A 22,760-nucleotide genomic window follows, 5' to 3' on the forward strand; every position below is an offset into this window, starting at 1 on the left:
TTAAGTTAAATGTTAAAACATTGTTTTTGAAAAACCTACAAACAGAATAAAAACTTTAATAAATATTTGGAGAAGAGGAAGATCTCACGGTCTCTGGAATTTGATCATATAAAATTTAGAACAAATACACAATAAAAACTACCACTAATAAGTAGGTACCATATGGAAAATAGTTGTACCAAGTATAACAAAAGACTGAAACTGCTGTCATATACAGTCATATACATAAATAAAAAAATGTCATATACATAAATAAAAGTTGGCAGTAAGCAAGAAGATCTATAATAAGCAGCCAGACAGTATAATATTCCACCTAGTAGTGAAAGTGGCAAATTTAAACAAGATTGATGTCTCATTGGCTATATTTATTCTTTACTTGAGGATTTTTGCTTTATGAACTATTTCATTCACATACTAATGTGAATTAGCAGTTTAGGTCATCATCCTGAGAACCATAAACACGGGATTCTGGGAATTTATCCCAAGAAGATAGTCATAATGTAAGGGGGAAAACCTGTACATGTACAAGAATGTCTACTGTAACATTATTTGCAATAATGAAAAGTTAGCCTATGTGGATATCCAACAATAGGGAAAGCATTTTTTAAAGGATGACATTCTACATTCTGGCATATTTGATGACACATTAAAGCTATAATTTCAAATACTGTGGCATCAGGGAAAAATTTTATACCGTTCATTCAATAAATATGCATTGAGTATCTCTGCCAGGCAGTGAACTACCAGCAGCTAGCAAGACATATGAAGGTTCCTGTGTCATAAAATATAATCATAGGTGAAAAGAACAGAGCCATGTATACTAAGACATCAACTACTTACAAATGGTTTCCTGGACACTAAGTGGACAGACGTGAAAGCAGACTTGCTTGTGGGGTTAGCCAGATTGTGGGGCAAGTCTTTTCTTTAAGCTTATGTCGTATTTTCTGCCATTAAAAATAAAATCAATAAACCAAAACCAAGAGTCTGATCCTCATGCCAAAGTAATACGATAAACCATAGTGCAAATGGGCTTTAGTTCAGGACTTGCTTTCTTTGTTTTTCTCATGTGTGGCTACTCTGGCGCGTTTTAATGGTCCTCAGAGGACCTTCAGATTTGCACAGGGTACATCCAGCCATTCACAGATGGGCCTACTTCAGCTCTCAAACATGAATGGTTTATCCCTCCGGTTTTGCCCCGAAGCCTTCCCTCTGTTGTATAAGGTTAAATTGCCAGTGTCTGCTTTTCCAAGAAGGTATCACAATTACAAAGCCCCATGTAAGACACTGCGTCTCCAAGCTTGACAGGTCAGCTACTGTCTTCCTTGCTCTTACCACCAGGGCCAGCTCTTCAAGGTCAGATGCTGCTGAGACCATTCCCAGGCTTTGGAGACAGGTGCAGATGGAGAATTTGGGAGGAATCCACACATTGTCCTGGCACGGAGTGGTGGGCTGTATGCAAGTTTCAAACTCTGCTTTAGTGCATGAAGTTTGCACCCTGAAATGTATTTCTTCAGATTAAGAATTTACATCACCAAAAATTCCTTAGTAAGAATAAATGTGCTGGGGCCTACAACTGGACAAAGATTTTAAGTCAGTCTATTCCATTTGAGAAGTTTATCCTTTTACATAATCCTCAGTTACAGGTGCTCATGTGGTGATTCGAGAAAGCTCCAGGCAAGTAGCCTGAAACCCTAAATATCTCCTTAATTCAGTATTTGGGGGACTAACACTGCTTTGTTGTGTCATTTCTCCACTGAGAAGATGTGGTCAAGGAATTTTTGCCATCTCAATTTCCCTTCTGTCTGTTACTCTTCTGCACAAACCAGGTGGGAAGAGGTGAATGCCACCCACATTAGGAGCTCAGAACAGAAAAAAGAAAGAGAGGGACTGGGGCACCTGGGTGGCTCAATAGGTTAAGCCTCTGCCTTTGGCTCAGGTCATGGTCTCAGGGTCCTGGGATCTAGCCCCACGTTGGGCTCTCTGCTCAGTGGGGAGCCTGTTTCCCCCTCTCCCTCTGCCTGCCTCTCTGCCTACTTGTGATCTCTCTCTCTCTGTGTCAAATAAATGAATAAAAATCTTAAAAAAAAAAAAAAAAAAGAAAGAGAGGGACTTGGATATGTTCGAGAAGTGATCTAAAACCTAGGTATCATAAGCGAGGAGCAAGTAAGTTCCCAGCTCTCCTTATACTCCTGCAAGAACTACTTCAGCTCTCAGTAAGCCTTTGCCAGGCCACTGAGTTCTGACATTAAACCTTATAAGGTGCTAATGGTTTGTTTTTGTCTTCAGCTTAATGACTACAAGCCTTGCTTTTGTCTTGAGAATGAATAAAGATGTTAGGAAAACAGCAGGATCAATTTGGGATTTTTTTTTACATCTAACCAGTAAACTCTTCCACTATAATGTAGACAAATATCCCAATTTTATGAAGCATCTAGTCTGATTAGAGAACAAACATGAACACACAAGAGGAGATTAAAGAACGTGTAAGTGGTTGCCTGGGCAGCAGTCTCTAAACGCTCCAGTGGCCTGACACTTCTTGATCCCAGGTGTTGTCAGGGGACTGTCCCAATGCGTTAAAGTCCAGTTTGGTGGTGGTGGTGGTTTTTTAATTTCCCAATTTGCCCTGTTTTGAGAGAGGGGATGTGTGACTCCAGGGTCCCTGGAAATTTGTCAATTTCAAATCATTGCAGCTAAAATCTCTTTGGAGGGGCACCTGGGTGTCTCAGTGGGTTAAAGCCTCTGCTTTCCAGGCAGGTCATAATCCCAGGGTCCTGGGATCGAGCCCTAGGTCGGGCTCTCTGCTCAGCAGGGAGCCTGCTTCCCCCTCTCTCTCTGCCTGCCTCTGCCTGCTTGTGATCTCTCTCTGTCAAATAAATAAATAAAATCTTTAATAAATAAATAAATAAATAAATAAATAAAATCTCTTTGGAATCCGAGCTTCCCTACCCGAATAACCAACATATGAACCATAGACTAGAAGACCCCCTCCAACCTTCCCCAGCGTTCTTCCCCCAGGTATGTAGAGCAGACCACAGTGGGCTGCCTCTGAAACAGTTGTTTTATTTTGATGTCCACTGAGGACACAGTTCTGTCCTTCCCCCCAATAAAGTGTTATTTTGGGGTCCAGGGAAAAGAAAGGAAAGAACAAAAAAAAAAAAGGCTTTAACAACAACAACAAAAAAGGCTTTTCTTCTTTGGATTAAGTCTTGAAACTTATTTGCAGGTTTATTTCGCTACTAAGAGAGAGAGCACTTCCATGATACAATGCCAGTGGCTATCAGTGTAACTTGGTCAAGTCCTTCCTTAGTTGGAGTCATATTGTTTGCTAAAAGCTCTGGGACAAGCCTATCTCTTGAATCACTTCTAAAAAGTTTCTGGCCTTATTGCATCTTTGTCTTTAGGCCGTGCTCACAAAAATGCTACCAGGTAGCAAAACCAGGAAAAGATTAGGCTATTTTGTTTTTGTTTTTTTGTTTTTGTTTTGTTTTGTTTTTTAATTTAAAATACAAGGGCGCCTGGGTGGTTCAGTGGGTTAAGCCTCTGCCTTCTGCTCAGGTCATGATCTCAGGGTCCTGGGATTGAGCCCTGCATCAGGCTTTCTGCTCAGTGGGAAGCCTACCTCCTACTCTCTTTCTCTGCCTGCCTCTCTGCCTACTTGTCTGTCAAATAAATAAATAATCTAAAAAAAATAAAATACAGTATCATTTACTATATTTACTTATGCACAATCAGGCTTTGTAGACAGTCAGATAGAGGTTTGAGGGTAAGCTCTTCCTGTCACTGTGATCTTAGGCAAATCAGAAGCTAAGATTCATTTCTTCCTCCCTAAATTGTAAATTATAACTAACACCTATTTCGTAAGGTTATCATGAGGAGTAATAATCATATGTATGAAAGTTGGTTTTTCTGGTTGCATTGAGATTTCCTTAAATAGGGTAAAAATAACACCAGGTAAGTTCCTCCTTTTTATTTTTATGTCATAGAGAGAGACTATGAGAAGTTGAGATGTCGATTAAGTGGATGAAATGGATGAATTTATTAAGAGAAGTCATCTAGTTGATTAAACAAAAATACAGTTGTTCATAACTTAAAGGACTGCCCCATCCTTGGCCTCACTCCTAAATAACTTTATGCTATTTTATGTAAACATGTGGTTCTTGTTTGCCAGTAACCATTTTTTACTGTATTCTATGCTTAAGTACAGTGGGTTGTGTATTTGTAACAATCTTTCAATGCAGATAATTAACCGATTCCCAGTTTTCTTTCAGGTAAATGTTGGAGATATAGTTATAATAAAAGGCAAAGAGTTTATACCTGCTGACACTGTACTTCTCTCATCAAGGTAGAGATACCTACTGATGCTCAAACAGTGTAGAGGATGGTTTCTCTACCCTGCATTGACCTTGTGATTTCTCCAAGGAAATAAGGAATAAACGAAGAATTTAAAACCTCTTTCATGATTGTGAATGAAACATTAAAAAAAATCAATTGGACTTAACGGACTCTTTCATGCTTGCCATATAGAATAAGTGATAGGTACTATACTGTGTAATTCAAAAGTTATAATTACGGTTAGGAGTCTACTCTCTCTGGATATGTCCAGATCCTTTTCTGTGGACCACTAACTCCTAAGATGGCCTGTCATTTCTCGTATATAATACATGGATTGGGTTCTATTGATTTTATCTTGCAATCCTTGTTCATGATCAATTTCTTCATGATGCATTCATATATCCCTCCAAACTTCCTTGATCTTTATAGTGCATTAGTACAAGGAAATGGATGAATGATTTCTTTTTTTTGTCATCATACCTTTGAAATGCCATACTCTTCCAACAACAACAACAAAAAATTATTTTGCTTTTTTAAGTTCTGTCTACGGCTGAATTTTAGATAATTTCTATTTTATTCATCTTTAAGATAGTCATGAATTAGTATTCAGAACATATGGCACTGTTAACCTTTAAAGAATGTGATTTTCAAATGGTTTGGGGTTTAAAAACTGTAAAAGTAGTCCTAATATAAATTAAGAAAAATGTTTGTTTTTTTTTTTAATATCTTAGAGGTTGTTTATCATCATTTCCTTGGACAGTTTTATTTGTAAAATCCACATATAAATATGGACAGTGTCCTTTTTTCAAAATCTGTTTAATCAGGTCATTATTTAAAGTGATTAGATTTATAACAAGTTAGTGAAACTTAACTGAGCAAATAAGAGTTACCTAAAACTGAAGTAGAGGTGCCAGTCCACACGTGCCTGTGTGAGAATGAGCTTAACAGTCAACTTACTGTCGTTGTTCACATTAGGTACTAGAGAAAGCTTTGCTCAGGAGGATACAGAAAACCAGGGTTCTTCTTATCCTGGCTTCATGATTTTGAACAAAACACTTAATCTCTCAGGCCTTGATTTTACATCTTTTAAAAATGAGGAAGATTGGGGCGCCTGGGTGGCTCAGTGGGTTAAAGCCTCTGCCTTCAGCTCAGGTCATGATCCCGGGGTCCTGGGATCAAGCCCCGCATCGGGCTCTCTGCTCAGCAGGGAGCCTGCCTCTTCTCTCTCTCTCTCTCTCTCTCTGCCTGCTTCTCTGCCTATTTGTGATCTCTGTCTGTCAAATAAATAAATAAAATCTTAAAAAAAAAAATGAGGAAGATGGAGTAAATGATCAAGCTCTAATAGTTCCTGACTCTCCTTTGGATTTAAATTTGGTAATCTTCTAAATTTTAAGAATGCCTAGCCAACAGAACCATGTGCCCTTTGTGCTACTAAGTAAAAGGCTGATAAATGTAGTAGATGAGTGACCGTCTCAATGTCATCTGACAAAGTTCAAAATGATAGTGAAGCACTCCAGCAATTTAAGAAAGTAAGGATGTTCTCCTGTTTAAATGTGTCATAGAGACATAAATTACCATGGAGAGTATCATGTATGTGAACCATGACAATATTTATTTTTTGTATGCTCAGAATATGAAGATAGTTGATTACATTGCCCTGACTTTCTACTTAATTCTGAAAGTTTTAAAAATATTTTTCGGCTGCCCTTATCCAGCCCCGAAAGCTCCCAGAAAGCTCGATGCTCAAATTTCTTAAAGTTTAGATCATTGTTATAGGAGTCATTTCCCAACATTAAAAACATTCACTGATGGCTTATAGATACTGTAGTGTAGCTATAGATGTGGTAGATCAAAATGGTGTCTGTATCTTCTTTTTTTTTTGAGGTTTTATTTTTAAGTAATCTCTACATCTAGCGTGGGGCTCAAACTCACAATCCCAAGATCAAGAGTCTTACACTCCGCTGACTCAGCTGGCCAGGTGCCCCAGTATTTTCTCTAACTTAATAGAGCATCCACAGAGATTAACTTGCTCCAAAGATCATTATTTTTTAAAAGAGTATCTGATTCATTGCATTTAGTTATTTAGTAGAATTCAAAGTATAAAGCCTCTACAGTTACATTATTTCTATCTCAGTGGCAAAATACCTGCTTTCAGGTTTGTTTTTTGTTTTGTTTTGTTTTCTCAAAGGTTTTGCATTACACTTGTGAACCTACATTAGCCTTATGAAATAGGTAGAAGTTTTTGACGTCATTTAACAGAAAGTGGAATCTTGACCTTAAGTCTTATTTTTTTGCCATTTAAGTAGCTAATGAGTAGGTCAAATTTGAGATACGTAATCCCTAATCTGATAACCCTCATTATGCCACCCTGGCCGCTATCAGAATAGGGACATGGTGATTCTCACCCGCAGGTGAGCACCATTTAACAGTGAGCATAAGCAACAATTTATAATATTTTAATTTCCGAATATTTTTCAGTTATTAATTACTAATAGTGCACCCACTTTGAGGTAGTTTGATTAAAGCATGAACATTGTTGAAAGTTAGTGTGTCTCATTGGTTTTCACTTTGACATGAAGAAACTGAGGTTTTAATATCTAACAAACAAATACATATATGAGTTTAGAAAGTTTAAAAACAGAGAAAAGTAACTCAAGCTGTTAATTCAGGTCCACACGGGTTCCTGACATGTCTGTTTCATACCCTATGGAAAAGCTTTCCTGCATTCAAAGACTTACCCTCCCAAGACAATGTATCACCAAGACTTTGTTAATTATTGAACAACTCAAAAGGCTGCAGTTATGCCTTCTAACATCCTAAGATCCACATCTTTATAGCTTTGCATTAAAGTTAATGCAGTTAACTTTGAAAATGTTTTGAAATGAGAAAATTTCTAATACTTTTTTTTAGTGTGTGGGTAGGCGTAGGGAGGACCAGTATAGTATACTTGGTTTCTCAAAAGCCTAAAACATGGTTCCCATAATTCTTTCCTTCTTCGGTAGGAGTAGATGGCGTGAGAGTGAGAAATTGGAGAAAAGAAAATCTATAAAATAAGCAGCTCTCTATATAAAATTATGTTTTTATTTGATAAAAGAGTCTTGTGAATAAACTTCAAAACCATCAAAAGTTTCTACATTAAAAACTGAAAATTGGGCTTAAAAGCAAGTAATCCTTGACTATGTCATGTTTTCTTGTGCCTTTAGACCTGATCAAAATAAATTTTGAAAAAATTGGCATTAGACATTTTTATTAACATGTATTATTTTCTATAATAATTTCAAACTTTCTGTCTCTTTTGTCCATTTGTTTGGTTTTTCTTTTTTCTGTTTTTCATTTTTTTTTCCGTTTTAATTATTTTGAACTGGGACCTGTAGGTGGCAGTAGGGGAGATAGTGAAAGTGACCAATGGGGAACATCTCCCAGCAGATCTCATCAGCCTGTCCTCAAGGTTAGAACCACTGAGTCGTACAGGATGTGTGTACGTGGATCCTCACCCTACAACAGACAACAATTACACCCAAAGATGGTTGAATTCAATGTTGCTTCCTTTAAAACACAAAAATGTTGGAGACAGACGTTTCACTGATATTTTAAAAGCCTTTCATGAATATGGTGTTGGATGCTGTTTGTCCCTTGAGGGGCCAGTCAGCTCCTATTGTTAGCAATAGGAGTCTATGAGGCATGACTGTAAAGGTAGATTTTAATCTCCTGTACATCATTAACATATATTCTTATTTAACAACATGCCTAAATACTAAGGCTGCGCATAGCACCTCTCCAGGATACTGTTTTGAACAGTGTGAAGCTTTCCATGAAATGAAGCTATTGAGAAATTTTGTCTTATTCTTATATTTGAAATTTTCTGTAAGTCCTATGGAACCCCTTCAGCAATCATGACTGTAATTTGGGCTCATCTAGGGTTTACAGAGGACCCCCTGCACAAAGCTGGATGTCGTACATTTTGTACTGCATGCTTTGGGATCCATTTTTATCCTACTTGTAACAAGTGACAGAGTGCATGTTACTGCGATCAAGTCCAGCTGTCTACTGGTGTCTGTATTGTGATACGCATCTTGTTTCATTTCTCCACTTACTAATCAAAAAGCCTGCTTTGCCTCTCTGACTGTAGTTTGCGTTTGGGATGTGATCATAATTTGCTGAAATATTTATTATCTAGCATGATTCCTTAAAACCTTTTGCTGCTTTTTCATAACACTATTAAGAACTGCTTCAGTAAGATCTGTCTTAAGGGATAAGCAATGTTCTGAATTTGGATGCATTTTATTTGCCTCACTTCAGACAGAAGTCAGCCATTTGACTTTTTAACTTCCTAGCTGTTTAAAGTACCAGAAGAATTGTTTTGTGGAGAAAAAAAATAGAATGCTATTCTCATTTTAATGTGAGAATGGCTTTGGATATATTGATCAGTAATATTTTAGTGCATTTTATTGCCAAAATACAGAATCTGCATCATTCACTTAGCATTTGCTTGTCATTGTGCTTCTATATTATCAGAAGATATGTTTTATAATTTCAAAAGCCATTTATGTTTCAAATGTATATATAAGTAAGTTACAAATTAGCAGCAGTTACGTAACCAGAGTCAAATTACTATTGTGACAGGAATAAAGGGCAAAATGTTGAAGAAGTGATAGAATGAAAATATAAATACTGAAATAATTTCTCCAGTTGGGAAAAATGTATCAGCCTTTACAGGAGGAAAAAAAAAATGTCCATAGAGTAAATTGAAGAACTTGCAAAGTTACTTTAAAATGTATCTGTAAAATATGTGATCAATGACCATATGTTTCAGCAATTTTCACAAATCTGCAGGCCACAAAACTAAGCTACATGCCCATTTCTGAAATTTGGAATTAGTCTGTTTTGCACATGTACAAATTGAAAGTTGATTAGAAGATTCCAGGTGTTTGTAACTGACAAAATATTTCCTTTCTAACTTCGAAGACATAGGCTCACCCAAGATGACATTTATAGTTACTTATAGGATGTTAGTTAGGTTTCTTTTAAAACCAAGGGTTTATGAGATTGATACCACTTCAGAACACTTTCCCTGATACTCGAGGATCCAATTATACAAGTTGATGGCCAATTCTCCTGTTTGTAATTGCTGGGCACGTAAAGTCAATTTGTGAAGGGGAATGGGGAGGGACATAAACAATCCAGGATATAGACCCTGTGACAGACCAGAGACGCACAGACCCCTTCCACTAGCCACTGCTCACCAGACTTCGCAAAAACACTCTGGGGGGTGCCCCATGAAGGGGATCTTCTAGGTTCAGCTCAAGGAGCAAGATGGCCAAGTTGGCTGGCTTTAGTTTCAGTGTTTTCTCCCACGAGAATCTCTGAAATCACTTTAAGAAATAGAACAGGAGCAGAAAAAAGGAAACAGAGGGAGAAAAGTGTCCATCTACTTTCATGGTAAAATCTGTTCATACACTTTTTTAAAGTAGCCTTAAAATGTAAATATTATCATCTGTATGATCCTATTCATCTTTTCTTAAAAGGTAGTAAATGCAAGTTTGCAGAAGCAGCAATCTGGAGTTCTCTAATCAAACAATTTCCTTTACCAATTTATACATGGGCTACAAGCATGAAATCTCGCTTGGTATTTTTGAGCTGAAGATAAATCTGGACACAAACTACTTTACATTTCAGATGGAGTCTGTGTTGTGTCTATATGGATGAGCAATTTAAGTATCCTATGACAGATCTAATCATTTCAATTATCTTGAGGATCAGTACTGATTGGCGGGAGGAGATTGCTTTTTTGATCGTTCTAGTTGAAAAGCTGATCCATGGGTGGTCATGCATGGGTTCTGCCTCCCAGCATTTAGCAGTTAGAATGAAAATCACCAAGAAACTAGACAGCTAGAGCTTTGTTTAGAACAAAAGACTTCAGTGAGTCTAGGCATTTAAATAAGTTATTATTATGTTTTCCTTCCCCCTGCTAAATGTTCTTGCTTTTCAATTTTAAACAACAGCGAGCCCCAGGCCATGTGCTACATTGAGACATCCAACTTGGATGGTGAAACAAACCTGAAAATTAGGCAGGTAAGATCTAATTTAGGTTTATGTACTATTTGCTGATTTATTAGATGGAATCAAGAGCTTTATTTCTGTTATTGTCTTGAGTTGAAGTAATTCCAATTGGAAATACTTTCTCATCGAGCCACGATGAGGATACCTCAAGTATAATGAAAAGCTCAGATTTGCTTGCCTGATTAACTGTGGTCTATCATCTAGATGCTCTTGCAATATTTTTAATATTTTATGTAATAGGCAACACTGATAATAATATTAGTACTTCTGAGTTCTTTGACAGGGGTGCATGTATTTATTTTCCCTATTCCTCTAGACCAAATCGTAGTATGGCTTTGCCATATTGAAAAGACAGTGTTTCCATTGCTTGTTCTAAAAGTCTCGCTAATCTCAGGGAATAGTTTTAGATTTCTGTATTTGCTTCACATACCATCCCTGACAGAAAGCAAGAGTCATTTAAAGGGACTTTAAAAAATGTACTCTCTTGGGTTCTAGGTGAAGGATGAAGATGACAGGGGGAAGGTTGGGATATGGTAAAAATAGGTCATCATAGCACCCAAACTCAGAGTGCCCGGGGAAGCAGGGGCCCATCCACTTCCTGCTAGTAGAATCTAGTAGGCCAGAGGAAAGAACTATTTCTGAGTTTTCCTTCTCTGTGAACTAAAAGAACAGAAACATACTGACTCTTCTTTGGATGTAGATTCTATTTAGTTTGCATTCTTTTTTTTTTTTTTTTTGGAGATTCATAAGACAGACTATATTGCTAAATATTAATTTTATTTTTGGAAGCAAATAGTTCTTTGAGGACTTCACCGTATCTCTGTGGACAAATTTATGGTCTCAAATACATTTTCCAACTTTCACAAAAGCTGCCCTACTCTTGGGTTCAAGCAGAGAGGAAGGTATCCCCTTAATTATGATCTGGCAAAGAGTATTGTATAAGAGGGGGAGACTTGCTCATAAAATAGTAGGATTTCTTAGATCTTAAGGCCTAGATGAATCAGAATCCCCTCCCTCCCACATGTAATTCATTTAATCTTTTGCTTATTTAAAAATTTCTAAACAGGGCTTACCAGCAACATCAGATATAAAAGACATTGACAGTTTGATGAGACTTTCTGGCAGAATCGAGTGTGAAAGTCCAAACAGACATCTGTACGATTTTGTTGGAAACTTAAGGCTTGAAGGACATAGGTACGTAAAATTGGGCCTCATAAAAACACAGAACTCACTGTGTCTCAAGTGTGTTGCTGAGTGTTTTCCAAGCCTAGGTACATATCTCTTTTCTCATGCTCTAAGTCTGAACGCTGAAAACCTCTTTCTTAAGCAATTCTATATTACTTTCCACCAAGTCTTTTTGCAGAAATCGTAGCTCTTAATACCATGCGTATGGCACCGCTGAAGACTTCCTCAGGATTCCTGCCAAACTGACAGCTGGATGTTTTCAGGGACATGCCAGGCTTCTGGCATGAATACTTGTGTTGTAGGCTTATGTGCAGTCTCCATGGCTTGGGTCCTTATCTGTGATCGGTGGGTGCCTCAAGGAGTTTAGAGTCTACCCCCAAGGATACTGGATAATTTCTTGTCTTCTTCTCTGTGTCATTTCATAGGCTGTTTTCTAGGCCATGTTATCATGTGTAGTTATCTCTGCCATTACCTACCTCCTGCTCTTCTTCTCTTCCCACTTCTGTTCCCTGCCTCTTCCTTCATTGATTCAACCAGTATTAATTAAGCACCTCGTGGGCTAGGCTAGTTACAGGCGTTAAGGAGACTGCAACGAACAAAAGAGATAAATACATATGCCCTTGTGAGCTTACTTTTCTTGCAGTAAGGGAAGGGCAAACAGACAATAAAATGATACACAAGAAGATTTTATACAGCGTTAGAGCGTGATAAAAGCTTTGGGGAAAAAAATAGCACAGGACAAGCCAGATTAGGAATCCTTGGGAGGGAATAACTTGGAGGTAGGACTGTTCTAGTAAGCCTCATTCAGCAAGTAACATTTGAGCCAGGGGAATGGGAAGTGAGGAGGATAGTATATCTGAAGGGAGTATATCCATTCATATATCTGAAGGGAGAGGATTCCAGACAGAAGGAATAGTCCCAGAAAATTACTAGTTATTCTATCACCTTAAAGTGGGAAAGTACCTGGAGTAGTTATTAAATTTCAGGGAAGCCAGTGTGGTTGGAGTGACGTCATGAAGGAAGAGTAGGAAAAGAAAGACCATGCAAGGCTTTGAAGGCTATTGGGGGGTGTTACTCTGGGTGAAATGGGAATCCATTAGAGGGCTTGGGGGGAGGGGATATCAGCCGTTCAGTTTGGGACTTAATATGTCTGTGTCGGGGAAGCAGATGGATATGTAAGCCTGAAGTTTGGGATAGAGGCCTGGGTCATGAGGTAAATGTGGGAATTGTGGGCATAGATAATTAAAGCCTTGGAAGTAGAAGAAATCACTGAGGGTGAAAGGGTGTGGATAGAAAGGTGAGGTATCCCAAGGACTGTCCTGAGACTCTGCAACATTAAGGATGAGAAAAGAGGAGGGACCAGCAAAAGAGACCAAAATCAGGTTGGTAGGAGGGAAGCCGAGATAGTGAGGAAACTGCCACGGTAGAGGGAGTGACTAAAGTGGGTCCTTGTTGTTGCTGGCCAAGTGCGGTGAGGCTGAGAAATAACAGTTGGATGTAGTGAGTAGAAATCCTTGAACTTGGTTAGAACAAGTAGAGCCTAATGAAGTGAATCTGAGATAGGGGAAGGAGTTGAAAATACCAGGTTTAGACAGATTTTCGGAGGAGGCTTGCTGCAAAAGGGAGCAGAAATGGAGCAGCACTTGGCAGGAAGGGTGGATCTTTCTGGTTTCCCTCTTCTTCTTCCCTTCTCTCCTCCCCGGCCTCCTTTACAGTACACCTGACCTCCCGGGTGGATGTAGTGGCTAGCTAAATGCACTAGTTCATTCCACCAGCCTGAGAGATGGACAATGATTTCATTATTTGGTAATTGCATTATTACAGTACTTGAATTCTAAAGGACATTTGAAATACACCCTAAACTGTCCCCCTCATTCAGATCCACCAAAAGCTTTCTTGTAATATGTGAAGTAATTATATATTGTTCTAAAATTTGCACAGAGTGACCTCACAGAGTGAACATATGGTTATAGACTAATAATAGAGTTGGTCCTTTATATAAGTAATGTTTCTATAGTCTGACATTCCTAACTGGCCAGCTTCCATCTCTTATCAGTTCCCCATCAAAATCAATGCCAAGCAGTTCCACACAGTGGAAAAGAAACTTGGTATGATCGTGCCAAGATTTAGGGTACAGATAGAATTTATATAATATGCTTTAAAATATATGAAACATGGAAACATACCTTTGTATTTATAGCACATTTGACGTTTACAGTGATTACCCAGAGCTCGTGGAGCCCCTTTCTTTGGAATGAGTGTTCTTTGATTCCATTATTAAGGATGAGAGTCATTGTCTAATGCCAGAATTTTTGCAATTTCAACTCTGATGAAATCTAATAACTAACTCTTGTTGAATCCTTGTAATTGAAAAGTAGTATTTTTTTTGTCCTTTGAAGAGATTTACCTAATTCCAATCCACACCATAAATGCTGAGCTGACAGCTGTCCTATTAGACTCCACTGTATACGTAAGGAACAGTTGGCACCTATGTACCCCAGAGCATGGTCTAGCAGCTTTCCAAGAACTTCTTGGAAATGTGCTTTAGGCCCAAGGTCCCCTCCCAACTCTGAAATGCACGCCAAATCTTGAGGTATACACAAGAGGGGTTCCCTTCCAGATGGGTTTGAGAGGCATGCTGTTGTGCAGAAGGAATGAGAATTATAGACGCTGTGTTCTTTTTCTAAATAGGCATATGCTTTTTCCTAGGGGTTTATTTAAGTAGAGGCCTTTAGGTGAGGTTATTACCCACCCATCTGGATTGACTTCACCTGAGCCAGTGACCTTTGCATAGTTCCTGAAAGAAGGTCTAAGGCCCAAGCTGTTACTGGCTCTAGACACCTACCAGGCCATAAAAAGCCCCCCAAAAATGAAAGATTCAATCTCACTTTACCTCTACTGGCCAAGAGGTTCTGTGTTCTCTGGAGACTTCTTAGGAGGCTTCCTTCTTTTTCCAGAAGTTTGGGGATTTTTCTGATGAATTTTTCTTTATATTTGACATTTCTTTCTTGCTTTTCTTAATACTAAAATGAAGACCTAGTGCTAGGAATCTTTGAGCCGTTACATCTCATATAGTACATTTCCATCAAGAATCCCACTACATCTGTGATGGCTTGTACCTTTGTGATATCTTTGTGTGAGGTTGTGTCAACCAAACAACCTACCATAGTGGGTAGTTTTACCAAGAACCCACAGAAGACCCAATGTGGCCTTCATTCATGAAAAAATGTGGTTTAAATTATATGGAATGGCTATCCTCAATATGCTGTCACTTCAGAGAAATGTTAAAGACTTAGATGCTTACCATTGATTGGAAACTTATTCACAGTTCTTGGAGAATTGATATTCAAATATAATAAATTACCCTAGAGATTTTAAATACAGGACTTATCTCTATAGGGCAGGGATGGCAATGCAAATGTATGATGAGATCTGTGTATTTACCTTGCCTTGTCTATTTTTTGAACCTTTATTATGCACAAAGCTATTTATAATTAGGCGTGGGAGAGGGAGCAGATCCCCTAACCTCACCACTTCCAAACATCTCAGAAACCTAAACAGACTTACTAAATCAGGAAAAGTCTTAAATAGGTTTGAAAATTAGCCTCTGAATCCCAAAACATTGCCTACTATCTTGGATTGTGAAGTTGTAGGAAATGGCTGGTTTGGTGGTAAGGAGAAGCAACTGAAATGCGTCTCTCCAGCTGTCCTTGTGTAAAACAAATTATTCGTACTGGTAGGAAAATTACTTCTTTTTCTAAAAATAAGGTAAATGTGAGAAGGGCTGGCTATTTTAATAGCAGAACCTCCGTTGGAACTCTGTAGTAGCTGTAGAATTCTTAAGCACTTGAGAAAATGTTGTTTCTAATGTCAACATCATCTGTCATAGCACTGTCCCCCTGGGAGCAGATCAGATTCTTCTTCGAGGCGCCCAGTTGAGAAATACACAGTGGGTTCATGGAATAGTTGTCTACACTGGACATGACACCAAGCTGATGCAGGTGGGATTTTTTATCTATGAAAAACCTTGTGGATCTATTCTCTTGAAAATGTGCTATTTGTAGCTCTCTATGCAGTAGTCCCAAATATAGCAGACCCATCTGTCACAGACTCCTGAGCCCTACTCTGTACATTCAGAATCTCGTTCTTCAGTGTTTAGGGCCATAAAATGGCTCATGTGCACAAGAATACTGGAAAGTTTCATTCGAGACCAGCAATGCATGAACTGTTAATGATTTCTTGTGTTGATTCCATTTACTCTAACAGGTTGATACTATTGTCTATGCAATGACATGTTCTACATGAAAGTAGTCTGTGTTCTACATGAAATGTGCTCTACATGAAAGTATTTATCTTATAATCTTGTTTTAAGACTGTGATCAAATTTTATAACTGTTTTCATTTTTTCATAAAATTAAAAGAAGGATTTGTGAGCCAAATGTTGACCCCTTTTTGCTAACATTTTTATGTTAAGCTGTTTTTAATGGACAGAAACCACCATTACTGATTCCACCATAACCATAATGATTCGACCTCTCACCATTCTATAAATTCTGTCAACCATTATTTTATATCTATTATGACAGATTTAATTTTCTGTTCTATAGATGCCTTGGTTAGCATGATCGTTTTTATCATTGACCAAAGCTGAGGAGACTGACTTCCGTTATTCTTTATAGCCAGGACTACTTAGACCATGGCTGTGATCAGTAAAACAGTTACTGAACACCACCAGAAATCTGGAAACCAGAGGTCCTTCAAATGAGACCTTCATATTTTATAACTTCCAAGGGTTAGGGTACAGAGGCCACCTTCTCTGTCTCTCTTCCTGAGCTGAGCTGCCAAGTACCTCTCCTCTACCCTCTTTGCTTCAGTAGTCAAGTAATGCCTTCTTCACCTTCCCCGCCACAATGCCAAAGTTATGTCTCTAAAAGGAGTACTATTTCCTTCTCTTCTTTTTATTATTTTATATCCTAGAAAAAGGCTTGAGGTATAGTGGACTAAAGGGAGAAAAAAAAATAGATGGCTAACATTTGACAGCTTATTACAGCTGTGATTTTTTTTCTGTATAATTTTCAAGTGTCTACCCATGTCTAGATTTTGAGTTGTGACTGACTTTGTCATCTTCATCAAAATACCAAATAGACATTACTCAATCAATGTGTACACAATTTTTTAATTGCTCATCTTGTCTCTTTTTACAGAATTCAACAAGTCCACCACTTAAACTCTCAAATGTGGAACGGATTACAAATGTACAAATTTTGATTTTATTTTGTATCTTAATTGCCATGTCTCTTATCTGTTCTGTGGGCTCAGCCATTTGGAATCGGAGGCATTCTGGAAAGGACTGGTATCTCAACCTAAATTGTAAGCATTAAAGGGCCTGTTGTATTTATTTTTTTCTTTCATTAAAACATGCATTTGTTTCATGCTGATGGGATTTCCTATAATTCCTAAAAAGAAAACCTTGTTGGCAAGATAACTGGGCATTTAATTTTTATGTTTCAATGCAGTTTCCAGTAAAAGAAAGTAAAATGTTGCTAGAGTCTCCAAAATTTCAGAATCCTTAAAAATGATCACTCTAGAGTAGTATAAAATGTTTGTTCATTTATATTATTTTCATTAATGTTATTCATTCTTTAAAAATATTTTAACACAGGTGGTAGGATAGTTACCTGGTGAAGAAAGCAGATTGATTATATTTAAAGCACCAGAAGTAGAGCACATGCTTATAAAAAGTTTAAATTGAATATCCTTTCATTTGAACTCATGAATACAGTAAATTCCATGTTAATGGTCATCTTGTCTTAGGGAAAGCCTATTAAATATGGTCTTTTTGGACCATCTGCCCTTTTACTATTGTGGGATGTGGGATTAATGTACTATCCCTGAATATTTCTGGAAAATAAGTTTGCATTGCCTTTTAATGAGTACTTAACCAATAAATACTTAATTTCCAGAAGCGTGAAAACAAATTCTAGTAAACCTTGTAGCAAAATCGATTTTTTTTTCAGTTTTTATCCTATTGATTTTTAGTTTTGTGGCTATTCCAACTTTTTTTTTTAACATTGATTTATGATTTCAACATCGGAACTATTATGACTCCCATTGGTTTGTTTCTTCATATACTTCACAGTGTGTCTGCCATAGCGGTTCTATTTTCATTATCAAAGAGGCAGGGTGTGATTTACCTAGGGAACAGCTCTACATTGTTTTTACTATTTGGATTAGTTTTGCTGCTGTTTTGTCTGATTACTTTTAAGGCATGCTTTATAAATCAAAGGTGCTTTTTTAATAATTTACATAAAAATGATTTTGCCCAGTGGAGATTTTATATTTATAAACCCACAATCCTGTCCCTGATATCTCTAAACTTCCTGTGTGGAACAGGATTTGAAACACTGGGCAGTGCTTTCATTCGTTAGTACCATTATGAAGTTCTTAATAGTACTACCAATGTACTGATCCGTCTTGAATGTATTTGAGAATAAGGATATGCTATCAGCACAGTGTTCCTCCCAAACTATCTAGAGATGTTGTGTAATATGGAAAACTTCTGTTATGCTGAAGTTCTGGTCAACACAAATGAAATACTTGAAACTACAAATGACTTTCTTCCCACCTCCCTCAACAGATGGTGGTGCTAATAATTTTGGACTGAATTTCTTGACCTTCATCATCCTTTTCAACAATCTCATTCCAATCAGCTTACTGGTTACATTAGAAGTGGTGAAATTTACCCAGGCATACTTCATAAATTGGGTAAATATGAATTACTGTTTTTCATCATTCTAAATATATGTTTTGTCTTTTTTTTTTTGATAGGGTCTTTTGAGGATTTTAATTTTTTTTAAAAGATTTTATTTATTTATTTGACAGAGATCACAAGTAGTCAGAGAGGCAGGCGGAGGGTGGGGGGAAGCAGGCTCCCTGCTGAGCAGAGAACCCGATGTGGGGCTTGATCCCAGGACCCTGGGATCATGATGTGAGCCAAAAGCAGAAGCTTTAACCCACTGAGCCTCCCAGGCGCTCCCAAGGATTTTAATGTTTTTTAAGTAATCTCTACACTCAGTGCGGGGCTTGAACTCAAGACCCCAAGATCAAGAGTTTTGTGCTCCACTGACTGAACCAGCTGGGCAGTCCCCTCATAGTGTCCTTTGATCTCTCTGAAACAAAATCTTGATGATACTTTCCCTTTTATTGACTGCAAGATGGCATTTCAAAATATTTTTAACTCTAATATGATGATAAATTCATTTGACATGTAAAAATCAATAGCAAAAACTCTTTATCTTAAAATCACACAAGTTTATAGATTAGACATTCTGGGGAACGAAGTCTCCAGTTAAGAAAACCTATTTGGGGTTATATAATAGTCTTGGGGAAAAGGAGAACCATGAGGTTGAGAGTTAAAATATCTGGATTATCATTGTAGTTCTATAATTACTAGCTGTGTGAACTTTGCCAAGCCACTTGACTTCTTTGAGACTTATTTTCTTGGGCCTTTAGACAGTAATGATAAAACGTACTTTACCAGCATCTCACAGTGGTAATACAGAGCAAAGGAATCTCACAGCATAGCAAACAGCCTCCTAAACAATGAAGTGCTCTAGAAATAACACTCTTCACTGCTTGTTACAACCAGGCTTTCAGTCTTGTTTTATATACCTATGTAGTTTATTTTTCCCCCACTGTAAACAAATTCAGCTGTGCTTAATTTTTTTCTTCTTGAATTTTTTTAATCTTGGAAAAATGTGCTGGACATCTGTTCCTTAAATATTTTGTTTATACAATGTGTTGTTCTTAGTTTTATTTTACCAAAGTTAAAATTAATGAATTTATGTAAATTAAATAAACCTTCAGACTTAATCTGCCAGAAAGTTGAATTTTTCTTTTATTTTGGGAAATTTGGGTATTATCTTTTGAAGTTATTTTTTTAAATTATTTAAAAGTCTTTCAAGAGAACAATATTAGGATTTTTAAAAAATATAACTGAGGATGCTTTTGCCACTGCTCACTACCTTCCCATGGTAAGTGATCCACCTCACCTGTCAAATTGTCTAATTCATTGGTACAAGCCCAGTAGAATTTAGAAATCTAAAATGAGCTGCAGGTGTGGCTTATTTCATGCAGGAAATGTGTTGCTGAAAAATTATGTAGTAACATTTGTGTAAATACAATGAAAACCTATTGAGGTTTCCCACTTTGCAATAAGAAATCATAAGGTGACTCATTTTAAAAATCAAATAACTAGTTAGTCACTTTATTTTTTTGTACTTGGATTTTTAAAAGTAATATTTGCTTCAAATAATGACATAATTTGAGTATTGGAGGAGGCCAGCAGGCTTATGCTATTCAACCACATTTCTATTGTACAGAGATTCGATAACATTGCTGACAGGTCTTTTACCAGCCAGCAATTCTGTGAGTAGAAATGAGATCAGTAACTGCCCCCCCTTTGATACTGATCTTTTAGGAAAATGTCTAATCTTGTTTCTGAATGATAACTTTGCAAAGTATTAGAATTCAGGTAGGGTGCCTGGGTGGCTCAGTTGGTTAAGCATCCCACTCTTGGTTTTGGTTCAGGCTGTGATCTCAGGGTCATGAGATCGAGCCCAGCATTGGGCTCCATGCTCAGGATGGAGTCTTGCCTGAGATTTTCTCTCTCCCCCCACTAACATGCACTCTTTCTCTCTCTCTCTCTCTCTCTCTCTCAAATAAATAAATCTTCAAACAAAAACAATGAACTCGGCTGCATGCCTTTTCTTCTATCACCTCTTCCCCATCTCCTTCTGTTCCTTATCAGACTTGATGATCAAGGAAGTCCAACTTACTCCCCGTTCCATTCATTCCTCTTTGAACATGGCTTAATAGCCTTCTTAGAACAAGGCTCCTACAAGTCAACAGCCTACTTCAGAACTGAGGCAGATCAGTCTGAAATGCAGACGTGGGAAAGACCAGATTCGTCCTTTTCCTTTGACTTGTAAAAATCTGTTAACCCTGACTTGGCAATAAAATAGTGTACTCTGGAAAATACTACTTCTTATAGGCGTAAGAGTCAAGCCTCATATTGTTTGGGTACAGAACAAGTACAAATTGGTACAAAAGCTCTACATTTTTGTTTGGGTTTTGAGAAGTGCACTCCTTCTGCTTTCAAGTATATGCACTGGAAGGAAGCAGATCCAAGAAAGTATAACCAGATAGAATCTCTTAGGTAATTTTCCTAGGGGTTTAAAAATCTACATATTTTAGCTGCATTAAGTACTTATGTTGTGTCAGATGCTTTAGGAAGAACTTCACGTACATTATTTTATTTAATCCTTACCACATGTCACCTATCTAGAAAATGGTAGAATTATGAAAAAATTCAAGATTACCCGATTGCAGAGATACACTCCAATTGCCATGCTGTCCTGCCCTTCCTGTGAAATATAATATTCTCTACTGAGTACTTTTCAGGGAAATCAACTGAAACGGTGTAGAATGGCCAGAGATGAGAGTGGCTTCATGTTATAACTCACTAGTTAAAGAAAATTTCAGTCAATCTCTTGTTACCAATTGCATTTAGTAATTTCTTTTATTTACAAAAAAAAAAGGATCTCGACATGCACTACGAACCCACAGACACTGCTGCTATGGCTCGAACGTCGAATCTGAACGAGGAACTCGGCCAGGTAAACTGAATTTCTTGTTGATATGTTAAATGGGACGTCAGATTCATTGTCATTTCTGCCATAGGTGGCAACTTCATATGAATTGACAGCTCCTAATTTCCCATTATTTGGATAATCTGCATAAATACATGTTAGTACATAATTACCATTTTTAGTAAACGAAGTTTTAAAAACATTTAAAATCTATTTTGCTCTCAGATAAGGTATTACACGAAGGGATTTCCTTCAGCATATAATCTAGTTAGTAGTAAAGTATTGGCGATTTTTGAGTGATAAACTCTCAGTATTAAAATTGCTCATAGCTTTTGACCAGAAAGGAAGAAAAAGTTAACTTGATCACTGATGCTATGTAAGTCAAAGTATGAAAGTGATCAAACAGGAATTTTAGATTTATAATTCATACTGCATTCACATATGTGTATATCTTTGTAATCCATATTTACATACTAGCTCAGGAAAAATTCTTATTCTGTATTCTTGCCATTTGCTATTTCTTTTCAAATAGCATTTCTGCCAGAATTATCCTTTTTCGTACCAATCTGGATGTTATATGAAGTTAATTGCACAAGCCTTTACTAATTCTGTAATTGTTATGGTGAGAAATCCTGGTAGATGTTTTAGTGCTCCATAAATGTTAAGTCACAGTAGTGGCAATTTCTAGTGGAAATTCAGACCATGTTAAGGCAGATTTCTGTATGGCTGCAGTTTTTCTAGCATCTTGATAGTCTTTACGGTTCATACATGAAATGATTCATTGCTAAAATACTAAAAAAAAAAAAAGTCAAACATATTTCTTAATGAATGCAAAGAAAATCATCAATTAATAGCATTCATTGTGCCCATATAATATAACAAGATGGATAAAAAGAATTATTTAAGGGGCATTTCCCCCCTCTGTGAAAGACTGACAAAAAAAGACTTCTGAAATTTTAATGAGAAATTTTAAACTTTTTTTTTTTTTTTTTTTTTAGGTAAAATACATATTCTCTGACAAAACTGGTACTCTGACCTGCAATGTAATGCAGTTTAAGAAGTGCACCATAGCTGGAGTTGCTTATGGGTGAGTTTTTTCCCCCCTTTAATTAGAATGTGAAACACACATTTAATTAGTGCTAATAGTTTGGCATGTTTTGAGAGTTCTTACTAGTGGAAATTTTTTTTTTTTTTTTACATAAAAAGCCCCTGTTTTAACTTTAGCATACATGTATGTTTTGTGTTACAGTTTGAAATTGTTTTTCGTTTGGAATTACCTATGAGGTGGAGGTTCTACCCAGTAGTAGTTCCGTGTTTGGAGTTTGCTAAAGGTCTCTATCTGGCTCTGGTCATGAAGTAAAAATACAGTGTCCGCTACATTGCCATGAAGTTAGAGTACAATGTCGTAATAACATAGAGAGTGTCCTTGGGTAGTTTTCAACGATGTTAAAATATTGTTGTTTCTCTGATAGTTACGCCTTTGATTTGCTTTTTCTTTTATTGTCTCTCCTCTTTGCAATCACAAGCAATCTA

The 22,760-nt window shown here is 37.2% G+C and overlaps 1 protein-coding gene across 3 annotated transcripts in view; it reads left to right on the forward strand.

Moving 5' to 3' along the window:
* Positions 1 to 22,760, forward strand: part of LOC111149090 (ATPase phospholipid transporting 8A1) — a 233,220-nt gene that overhangs the window by 62,922 nt on the left and 147,538 nt on the right. Inside the window, exons 7-14 of one of the 3 annotated variants that reach the window (XM_022506004.1) lie at positions 4,269 to 4,342; positions 10,335 to 10,404; positions 11,459 to 11,586; positions 15,467 to 15,578; positions 16,782 to 16,947; positions 18,215 to 18,342; positions 21,177 to 21,254; positions 22,226 to 22,314. In XM_022506004.1, coding sequence (XP_022361712.1) covers positions 4,269 to 4,342; positions 10,335 to 10,404; positions 11,459 to 11,586; positions 15,467 to 15,578; positions 16,782 to 16,947; positions 18,215 to 18,342; positions 21,177 to 21,254; positions 22,226 to 22,314 — 845 coding nt within the window. Of the gene's footprint in view, positions 1 to 4,268; positions 4,343 to 7,706; positions 7,781 to 10,334; positions 10,405 to 11,458; positions 11,587 to 15,466; positions 15,579 to 16,781; positions 16,948 to 18,214; positions 18,343 to 21,176; positions 21,255 to 22,225; positions 22,315 to 22,760 lie in introns of all 3 variants that reach the window. The other 2 variants (XM_022506005.1, XM_022506006.1) reach the window with 2 other exon arrangements.

The sequence above is a fragment of the Enhydra lutris genome, unplaced genomic scaffold, assembly GCF_002288905.1.
Source record: "Enhydra lutris kenyoni isolate GAN:26980312 unplaced genomic scaffold, ASM228890v2 scaffoldscaffold21, whole genome shotgun sequence".
Classification (NCBI taxonomy): domain Eukaryota; kingdom Metazoa; phylum Chordata; class Mammalia; order Carnivora; family Mustelidae; genus Enhydra; species Enhydra lutris.